Below are 11,139 nucleotides of genomic sequence, written 5' to 3'. Positions count from 1 at the left end.
AAATAAATAAAATTATGAAAAAAAAAAAACAAACCATAAAAGCCTCAGCCTCCCTTTTTTCAACTCCAGAGAATTTCTTATCTTCCCCAGATTTTCTCCAAGCCCCCCAAGATAATAAAGCCCCTTTCCCTTTTTCCTTCTGCCGGTTTCTCTGCTGCACTGGGAACCTGAAAAACAACTATCAGTTTTCACTTATGCGTTGAATATGACACATTCAAATTGGGGCAGACAAGGCTATTTTCTCCAACATCTCCATGTCTTTATGGTGAAAATATTCAAAATCGTTTCTTCTAGCTTCCTGAAAATACACAGTGCACGGCTGTCATGTACAGCCACCCTGCTGTGCAGTGCAGCCTGTTTCTCTGTTGCCTGCAGTACTGAAGATGGACCTAGGCCCCCCTGCACCCAGGCCCTGCACCTTCTTTCCTGTGCCATTTCCAAGTAGAAAGATGGTGGGGCCAGCTGGGTTCTGACCCTGTCTGACCATGTATGGACCTTGCCTCCCAGACTTTCAATGCACAGACAGCACTGGGAGCCATGGAAGTTAGAAAATTGGTCAACTGTATGTAAACAGGAGTAGGCCCCAGCGCCTAAAGCAAACAAGCTACCTCAGTCCTCAGATAAGCATCCTGACGGTTAATGTCAGCTATTAGTCACTAGGCAACCTTGTGTCTCATGTTACCAACTTTGCAAAGGTGTAAATGTCGATATTGTTGCTGGGGAGTGTGTGTGTGTGGGGGGGTTGTCTTGTCAACCAGGCAGACAAGTTGCTACCTAACCCAGCTTTTGTCTTCCTGTCTACCTTTTCCTATTCCTGCTGCCATTTCTCCCCAGGTAGAATGGATCACACTGAGACCCATGGATCCTTACAAGACAGCCCTGCTGGGAAGTTAGAAGCTACTCCTCTTTCCCAACATGAGCTGGCAGGGACCTCACTCCAAGCTCCCTATCTAGAAAAAGAACCATATTTCATTTGTCCTCAATGTAGGAAGACAGGTAAGCTAAAGCCAGCTGAATGGGAAACATCTGTCAGAATCATTTCCTACACTGTACTTTATTACAGAGACATCCATGTGGTGGTGAAGACAGAAATAAAATAGTTCCTCAAAAATTACAAAAAGTACATAGAACAAATATTCTGTAACTTTGTTAAAGAGAAAATCTGGTTAGGAATCACAAAAACAGATGTAGAGGTAACACATATATAGTTCCAGACTCAGGAAGGTATGCCACTTTTCTCAGCTTGGTAGGGCTGCAAAAGCTCTGTGCATCTATGTATTCTCATCTCAACCAGCAGCACACAGGGTAGGATCTCGTGAGCTGGGCAGCTGCAGTCCCAGCCGCACAACCACAGCTCCAAACAACTTTCTTCAGTGCTGCTGAGCCACTACACAGAGCACATTAGGTATATTAACATACTTCAGCTTTCAACGGGTTTGTCAGGATATAGTGCCATCACTAAGCTAATGCCTGCTACTCTAGGCTGTGGCTGAAATTCTGCAACTAAAATTATCACAAACTGGCTTTGAATTATTACATATAAGCTAGAGTTTTGTTTTGAAGCAGGGTCTCACTATGCCGTTCAGGCTGGCCTTGAACTCACGATATAGTGGGCTTGGCCTGGGACTCACAGTACTCCTCCAGCCTCTACCCAAGGGCTAGGACCTCAGAATGCATCACCACATCCAGCAATATCTGTCTTTCCAAAAACCTAACAAAAGAATGTATACCGACATTTCCTGTTCTGCACACTAAATTTACATATAAATCACAGTGTCCAAGTGTCATGGGCGATAAAGTTGAAAGAGGAGATCTTCATCTACTTTAAAGCAAATCTACTCAAAAAAGATTTTAAAGTCCAATGATCAAAGTTGAAAGCAAAATAAAGTTTGCATACCCAATGAGTGTTATAAAATTAGGGTTCTATTTCACAAACTATTTGGGATAAACATTTTTTACAAACATAAATAAGATCTCTAACATAGTTTACAAACCTGAGCAAAAATCTTAACCAGCCGTGAGTTATGTGAGGGTCGGATTTGTAAATATTCTCTCCACCACTGCTTAGCATACACAAGAAACAACCGTTCTTTCTCTGCAGTCTTCTGACGTTCCAAAGCAAGCTGGGAATTTGAAAAGACATTTTTTGTCCCTTTGAGGACCACAACACCTTGACTACCCACGTCCCCTATCCATGAGGGGGGTGCCCCAGGGCCCACCTTGCCCAGACTCATCCCTCACTCACTTAGGCCCCTCATGCCCACCCAGCAGGCCAAGCAACCTGGCCCTCCCAGGACAGAAATGGTGAGCAGGAAACCCTGTTCCAGCGCCCTCGGCTGGCTTGACTCAACTCCACATTCTCTCCTCACTGAGCACTGAGTGTGTTCAGCTGCTCTGTGCACATTCCGACCTTCCCTCCCCCAATCCTTCAGCCTAAGGCACCACTATTCATCCTCCATATTCTTCTCTCTACCACCCGAACTCTCGCTACTGACTGATTCAGGTTCACCATCGCCTCACCAGGATTATAGCTTACTTATCTGTACTGCTGGGGACTGAACCCCTAACTTTTTGAATTGAGCTGTATGCATCTCCAGCCTATTTTGCTTTCTAATTTTTATTTTGAGAAAGGGCCTGGGTATATCACTAAACTGCCAGGCTGGGCTCAACCAGTGATCCTACTGCTCAGTCTAGAATCCAGGCTAGAGAGAAGCAGTCTGCCTCAGGCACAGCTATATCCCTTGGGTCTCCAACAGTGCCTCTATCTTTCAGCATCTGTTTAAGAGCAGTGAGTATTCCTGATTTAAAATTTTAAGCCAGGTGTGGTGGTACACTCCTGTAAGCCCAGTACTCAAGGAGGCTGAGGTAAGTTTGACTCCCAGCTAAGCAGTATAGATCTTGTATGAAAATAAAGGTTGTAGTGGGGTCTGGGAATATAGCTCAGTGCTAAGGTCTTGGCCAATTCCCAGCACTAGTTAAAAAAATAATAATGGTATAATTTTAAAGAAAAAGCCTGGAAATTAGAAATAATTTATATATTAGAAAAGAAAATAAGCCTTTGTTCCAGTCATTAAAGAGCAGAAAAAAAATCTGACAGCAGAAACATGAGAAAATGTTAGGAGACAATGTCAAGTTTAACAATAAGAACCCCAAGGCTGGGAATACGGCCCAGTGCAGAGGAAGCACCCAGCATGCGCAAGACTCTAGGTTCCACATCCATCACTAACAGAAAGCAGACGTCACTTATTCATCAACAAGCTAAATAAACTACCGAAAAGGTAGAACCCAAATATTCACCACATACACGGCATGTTTTGACCTCACTAAAACTCCTAGGTATACATCTATGTGTCTGCATCTACCCTGGCTGAGTGATACCTGCTTGGCTCCCACCCTGCGGCCTCAGGTGGGCACAGGCCACCACGTACCTCAGACACCAGTGCTGAAGGGAGAGGAAAACCAAAATAGGGAGGGACATTTCAGGAAACCAGGAGCACACTGTGTGTCTGAGACAGAGGGCTGCAATCTAAAACTAAGAGACAAAAGCCTGACTTGTGCAAGGGCTTGGGCCACAGTGCAGGGTACAACACCTGCCTAACACACACAGGCCCTGAGTCTGACCTAGGGTCAGAGAAACCACAAGGCCCTAAAGGGTCCATACAATGGGAAGGGTGGAGTAACAGCCACTTCTGGACTAACAAATGATGCCAAGAAGAAGCATTTGGTGATTGCCCTAATTGGAACCCAAAGGGCCACCGCCAGGGTAGTGGACACATGGAGGGACACCAACCCAAGGAGAGTGAGCTCCCAGAGAGCTTCTCAGCCTCTGGGAGCACTGGCACAGAGCATAGGGCAGAACTGTTCCCATGGATGTCAACCACATGACCACAAACACTGACCTGGCCCAGGCACTCCTTTCTCCCCATCAAGTTTGTAACTCTTCTGTTCTAATCCTGGCGGTTTCAAATATTCATGCCTTTCCCAAACAAAACTATAAATTCCTCCCGAAAAATAACTCTGGAGACAAGAGTCTCAGTACGTAGTCTAGGCTGGCCTCAAACTACCAGCGATCTGCCTCAGCCTTCCCAGTGTTGGGGTAGGGGTGCACTCCCATGACTGGCTGAAAAGCATCTTTAATACAATTAGCATTTTTTTCTTTCTTTCTCATTCCTTTCATTAACCCATGAATAATCTAAAAAGTAATCAATGATAATTACTTGAATACTTTCTAAGATCAATGAAGGCAGACACAAAGAAAAACTCAGAATCACTTACCTGGGTGTTCACTACTTCTTGTGATAGTGTCTGATTGAGTGGTGGGTACATTTCAAATTTTATATTTAAAATTCCCACGGACACTTTTGATTCTGTACCTATAAATATAAATAAGTATTTAGAACTTCGAAAGTTTGAATATTATGTGTATTTAATAAACAAGTATAACAAAAAAATTTAGAAACAGTAATTTTCTCATTTCAATGGAATAATTTTGACTTTACACAACATTTTATTAAAAATAAGCAATTCAAATTAGTTTTTAAGTTTTACAAAGGCATCTAGTATAAGACTAATTATCAACTTGCTTTTTTATGTGTGTTTAGGGAAGGGTCTACAGGTTTTCAGGGTCTCCCTACTAGATCAGACTCATAGTGATCCGCCAGTTTACAGCCTCCCAAGAGCTGGGATTATAGGCACATACCACCAGGCTCAGTCTCAACTGCCTCTCAGCATGTGCCGGGGGTGGCTGGCAAGACAGGCCCAGGGATTGAACTACTCCCGCCTTGCAGGCACTTCAATCTGCTGAGCTATTTAGCCGGCCCTTAATTATTAACTCTCTAATCAGATCTTAAGGAACTTTTCTTTCTGATTTGGGTTTTTTACCTTCAGTAAATATAACACCAACCAGACTTAATGTTTCAATTTGCATTCTTTAAGAAAAGGTCAGAAAACATTTATACTATTTGTCACATACAGCAATCCCCACTTAACCCTTACTTAAACACATTACATGTAAATACAATTTTTTAGTCAATGCCTGGACTTAAATTAGAAAATTCACTGCACATGAGAACATTTTAATATTTCCTCACTAAATCAGTATGTTTATTTCCTGGTCATTAATAATTATCATGTTAATGGGACTGGGGAGATAGCTCAGTGGAATAAGTGCTTGCCCTGAGTTTAATCCCTGGTACCACCAAGAAATTTTAAAAAATAAATACATAAATTAAAATAATAATACCATGTTAGGCCTCGTTTTAAAAACCACTGGGAATCTTTTTTTGCTGTTTCTTTTTTTTTTTTGAGACAGGGCCTCACTGTGTAGTTCAGACTGGACTCCAACTTACAGTGACCCTCCTACCTTAGCCTCCTGAGTTCTGGGATTACAGGCATGTGCTACTATACTAGGAAATCTATTTTAAAACTAAACCTCCTACATAAAAAATTGTTTCTCTACTTTCTAGGTAAGGAAAAACATATCCTGGGTCTAAGTTAACATTCTGAAGGTTGTGCAATTTACTGGTTATGTTTAGGTAATAAGTTTCAAAACTAATGTAGTTCTATTAAAAAATAACTGTAAAATAGCAAAGCAATTCTTCTGTTTGTCATGCATAAATCATTTCGCTTTCTATCCTGTCAGCAAAAGCACACTGCAGAGTGGCGAGTGAAGGAGACTTCAAGCAGGCAGTGGCACCAGAATGTCCTGCTAGGTCCCCAAGAACTGCTGCAGCCTTGCATGATGTCCAGACCCACTCCACAGCACGCAGACCAGTGGGGATGACAGAGATAACTGATGTCACTGTGTGGGCAGTAGTAAATATTCAAACACATGTATTTATGTGTATCAAAATTCTTTATTTTTCTTTCTAGTCTTGTATTTAATTTTAAAAAAAAAGGAAAGAAACTGAAAATCTTCAAAGTTTCTATATTAATTTTCCAGAGAATAATTTTCTTTACGACAAGGCAGACTATGAAAAACTGTGCTGGTATTACTCTTCCAGTCCATCCTCAAGCCTCAGTAAGAATTGTAATGAAATTGTTTTCCCTCTTGGCTGGTTTATAAGGCAGTGCGACAACATCATACGCACAGACTGCTTACATAAAAGTAACAGTGAGGGAAGCACTCATCATACCTACACCCATTAGTTCCACTGTCAGGCTGGTCACTCCATTTTCTGAGCCCAAAACTGATCGCCATTCCAGAAAATATGATGCTACTAAAGTGGTCTCACCAAAAATATCTGTTTTGATCAGCACCATATGAATTGGATCACTTATTGATAACATTGTTGTTGAATCAGCCATTCTAGTTCCATCACCTAGCAACAAAAGCCAAAAAGATAAAACCATATTACATATTCTGTTAGACTAATACAAAACAGTATTTGTCCTGAAAAATACCTAAGTTTATATAAAACCAAAAAGAATAATTTGTTAGTGTAAAACAAAGCACACCTGCCTAGGAACAGAGGTACTTCCTTTTCTATCATCACTAACTTCTGAAATGATTGGCAGAACTGTAACAGGTTATCTAGTTACTCCTAGCACCAGAACTTTCTGAACCATAAAGGAAAAAGTCTTATTCTTTTTGTTTGTTTTGTTGCGGTAGTAGGGATGGAACTCAGGACATTACATTTGCATCAGTGCCAGACAGGCACTTATGCTGCTGAGCTATCTCCTTGGCAAAAAAAAAAAAAAAAACCTTTTGTTTTTTTGTTTGCAATGTACTTGCTTGTTACAGGGTCTCACTATGCAGCTCGGACTTGTAGTGACACTCCTGTTTTCAGCCTCCCCTGAGCTGGGATTATAAGCATGCGTCACCACACCGGGACTCTGGCTGGCTCAGCAAGCCCTGGGAGTGGGGGCCAGCATGGCATGTGGTGCCAGGAATCGAAACCTGGTCCCTGGACTTGCCCAAGCAGGCGCTTTAGTCCACTGAGCTATGTCACTGGCCCCCAAAAATCTATTCTTTAAAAGTAATTACCTAAAGAATATGTTGTTAAAGAGTAAATAAAGGGGCTGGGGAGATGGCTCAATAGAATAAGCGCTTGCCTGGCAAGTGCGAGGGACTGAGCTCAATCCCCAGTTCCGCCAAAATAAAACAAGAATATTTAAAAATCAAAAAACCAAATACGTCAACATTCATGCCAAAGCTACTTCAACTCTTTCAAGTTCCAAAAATAATCACTGGACTGGGGCTGGAGAGATGGCTCAGTGGTCTAAAGCACCTACTTGAAACAAGCTTGTCAAAGCACAGGGACTGCGGTTGATCCCCCAGCACCACATGCCAGCCAGCCCCGCCCCCTGGTGGGCTGAGCTGGCCACACACACACACAATAAATAAATGTAATAAATAAGTAATTTAAAAAAAAAATTATAAAAAAAAATAATAATCACTGGACTATCTACACAAATCAATTTATCATGTAAACAACCTTATTAACTTTCTCTTGGTATTGGGCATTGAACCCTGGACCTTGCTTATACTTCACAGGTACTCAACCACTGAGCTACATCTCCAGCCTTTTCTAAATTTTGAGACAGGTTCTCTTTTAACTTGCCCAGTCTGGCCACCAACTTGACTCCTCTTGCCTCAGCCTCCCAAGTAGCTGTGGTTATAGGCATGCACCACTACAACCAACCAATACAAAGTTTAATAGGAAAAAAATACAGTAAGATTTATGAATAAATTATGCCACCTTATAATCTAAATTTACGAAGGTTTAATTCTGCAACTTTGTTGACTTTATAAAGCACTATATACTGACAACTAAAAATGTAAAGAATACCCTTATACAAATCTAAGCTTAGACTTGAATTACATAATATCACAAATCTAACCGTACTTCATGAATGACAAAAGATTGTGTCCCATTTTCTACTACATCACTACCAATTGCTTAGCATGGAATAGGCACATGACAGGCATTTCAGTATTTCCCACCAAAGACCCAATAATTAAGACAGTAAAAAAATAATCTTCAGGGAATATTAATTAGCAGACAGAACATAAGGCAAGAGAGTGGGTAGAAATCATTAAATAAAAAAATACCAATGGCAAGGAGGGAGAAAAGATTCTCTAGAGAGATTCACCCACTAGAAATTTCTTAGAACAAAAGTTGTAGTTGTTCCACATAGAGCTACTCAATTAAATGACCACACTGGTCCTTACCTAAATTTTCTCTGTGTACTTCCAGTAAAAAGCCATCATGAAAATCTGGCTCACAGGCACATGGAACAGGTTTAGAACGAAAACGCTGGTTCCGATAATGTAAACATAAAGTAAAAGTTGAACAAATTTGTCCTGGTAAAGGCTCAGGCTCTTGAAGATGTTCCAAGAAAGCTTTTCCACCCAAAACCTGAAGGTAAAGATACCTCCGTGTTGGATCAATATTAGCTGTAAAGTGTAGCAATATACGTGAGGAAGCAGCCAAATAACTTCACAAATACGATCAACACATTAGGAAATAATAGTTTGATATAAATAAAAGCAAAGACTTAAAAAAAGAAATTAACAAATTTACTACATAGCAAGATTTTTTTGCTCTGGAAAGAAAAGCTACACAGTAAGATATTCTGAGCTTATATCCTGGCTACTTTCTCTCAGCCAAAAGGGAGTCAGAACACCAAGGTCTAATGTGTATTTGCTTTCTGGCTGCTTATAAAACATTCCTTAATTTCAAAAGGACAAGTCACACAATTACTACCAATACATATCAGATAATTATGTTACCATTAAAAAAGCAAAGCTGTACAGTTTCTATAATATACCTTAAGGCCAGTGATCCTTTTTGTGTCTATTGTACTGTTAAGTTTTTCTTACATACTTCATACAAAATAGAATCTAAGTTTTAAGTTAATCACACACACAAAAAGGAAGGACTTCATTTTAGAAAACAGAAGTTAAAATGTTTTCATCAAATACTATAAACTGCAACTCATCAATATCCATTAATAACCACAACTAAACATTAAAAAATATATACAAGGGCCTGCGAGATAGCTCAGTGGACTAAGCACCTGCTCAGGAAAGCGCAGGGAGCAGGCTTAGATCCTCACCACCACAGGTCACGCCAGCCCTGCCCCCAGGGTGCACTGAGCCACCCACAGATTAGGTGTGGTAGCCCAGGCCTGTAATCCCACTTGCTGGGGAAGCTAAAAGCAGGAAGACCACTACGAGTCCAAGCTGCGGAGTGAGACCCTGTACCAACTACATAAAAAAAAAAAAAAACATACAAAATAAAAATACATACTTTTTTTTAATGTTGACTGTTTATCAAAACTAGCAGGCTGTTTTGGAGAGGCCGAGAGTTCTTGCTCAACACTGTCCTAGAAAGGCAGTAACAAAAAGAAAAAGAAAAAACAATTACAGGTAGATTTTAAATACCACTGGAACTAAGCACTGTTTTCAAGCCTTCTACCAACAGAATACTCAAATTTTTAATGCTTTAAATAAAATTAAACTTTCTCTAAATCTTATGGAAAACTGAGACTAAGATTGCACCACGAACTGACTTTAATAAGTGACATTCAAGCAGCAAAGATTGTTATTAGGTCAATTTTTATAATGAAATAGGTTGCAAAGCTTCAGAGGCCAAGAGAACCCTGTATGCAAAGACGCAATTCCCTAACGTGCTGAAGCCAGCCCTATTTTTACCTGACATCAGGTATTGAGGTCACAGTTTCATTATTGCCTCATTTCAAAAGAGGACCTACTTACTGTGCTGGGCAGCTCTTTCCACCACTGACCTAGATGTATGAAAAGATGTGGGGACTCTTAAGCACCCTATTACCTTCTTAAAGAACTTCATAAATATAATTTAGAAAAAATGCTTAAGGTTAGAAAAACTTACAGACAGTCTCTGGAAAAGGTTTCGCTAAATAGGCAATCTGGCTGAGGGGCACACACCTAGCACTGCCACCCTCGCTGGGTGTGGCGATGTACATTTATAATCCCGCCCTCGCTGGGTGTGGCGACACACACCTATGACCCTATACTCAGGAGACTAGGTGGGAATACCTAGGTGAGTCTGAGGCCAGCCTGGACAGCACTGAGTTCAAAGGCAGTCCGAACTACCCAGCGAGACTGTCTCAGAAGACCAAACACTTGGGCCGGGAAGGCAGCTTGGCGGCATATGCCCGGCAAGTGTAAGGTCCTGAGTTTGATCCCCACTACTCCATCCCCCACCCCCCCAAAAAATCAAAAGACAAAAAGTGTAATAAGTAAAATTGCACTCCTAGAGTATAACAAAGAGAAAATTCTGTCACTGCGGAGACAGAAATACATTATTTAAGTCAAATTTCAATGACATACCATGCGAATTTCCATACTCAAGACATAGCTAACCTAAAACAAGGCCATTACTAGACAGAATGGCTCTTTTCGTAATAGAGTAACACCAAATACAAACCTTACAAACAGCATTCGCAAGCGAATACTGACTCCGACTTTCCCCTAAAGATTACTCACAGTAACAAAATTAAGTTCCTTCATCACATCGTCAATGATTCCTCGACGCCGAAGAGCTTTGATCAGATCTTCTGTGGACAGGTGTTGTTGATCTGGCGCCAGCTCCTCCCGTATGGTCTCTGCCAGGATTTCCCTTATTCTGCCATGGACATCCATCTAGTACAAAAGTCCCGTTACAATGCACAACGTGCCAAAGCAGTCAGCGCTGCTCACGTTGTGGGCTTCTACTCAGAACAGTAGTCGTCACCATCACTAAGTGAGGTCAACTTTCAAAAGATAAAACGTTTGGGTAAAAATTCTAGAAATACTTTCTCCTGGTTACCCACCACTCCTGCTGTCCTCCGCCCCAACACTCGCTCAAAGCCCAGCTCTGGGGTGCGGACCAGCAGGATCCCGAGCAGAGCCGGGTAGCGGCGCAGGTCTGCGGGTCTAACGTGCTTAGGACTGGGTCTCCTCGCCCGGAGACCGGGGGCGAGACGCAGCAAGCGCTGGACAAAGCCCGGCCGGAGCGACGAGCGCGCGGGTGGGCAGCGGGGCCCGCCTCCACCGCTTCCCGCGGCCCTGCAGCGTTCACACACCCCGGCGCCGAGCCCCGCCCCGGCTCCCGGCTCCCAGCTCCCCGCTCCCCCAGCCCCGCGGCTCCCGGCTCCCCGCTCCCCCAGCCCCGC

At 42.1% G+C, this 11,139-nt stretch overlaps 1 protein-coding gene across 3 annotated transcripts in view; it reads right to left on the bottom strand.

Moving 5' to 3' along the window:
- Cep76 (centrosomal protein 76) overlaps nt 1–11,139 on the bottom strand; it is a 30,263-nt gene that overhangs the window by 18,551 nt on the left and 573 nt on the right. Inside the window, exons 2-7 of one of the 3 annotated variants that reach the window (XM_004647211.2) lie at nt 10,472–10,627; nt 9,255–9,330; nt 8,174–8,398; nt 6,135–6,320; nt 4,276–4,373; nt 1,995–2,123 (exon numbers count right to left, since the gene is read on the bottom strand). In XM_004647211.2, the coding sequence (XP_004647268.1) occupies nt 1,995–2,123; nt 4,276–4,373; nt 6,135–6,320; nt 8,174–8,398; nt 9,255–9,330; nt 10,472–10,627 (870 nt within the window). The remainder of the gene's footprint in view (nt 1–1,994; nt 2,124–4,275; nt 4,374–6,134; nt 6,321–8,173; nt 8,399–9,254; nt 9,331–10,471; nt 10,628–11,139) is intronic. The other 2 variants (XM_023707504.1, XM_004647212.2) reach the window with 2 other exon arrangements.

Source organism: Octodon degus, unplaced genomic scaffold (genome assembly GCF_000260255.1).
Source record: "Octodon degus isolate 3935 unplaced genomic scaffold, OctDeg1.0 scaffold00295, whole genome shotgun sequence".
Taxonomy (NCBI): Eukaryota; Metazoa; Chordata; class Mammalia; order Rodentia; family Octodontidae; genus Octodon; species Octodon degus.
This window is presented reverse-complemented; position numbering and strand designations above follow the sequence as displayed.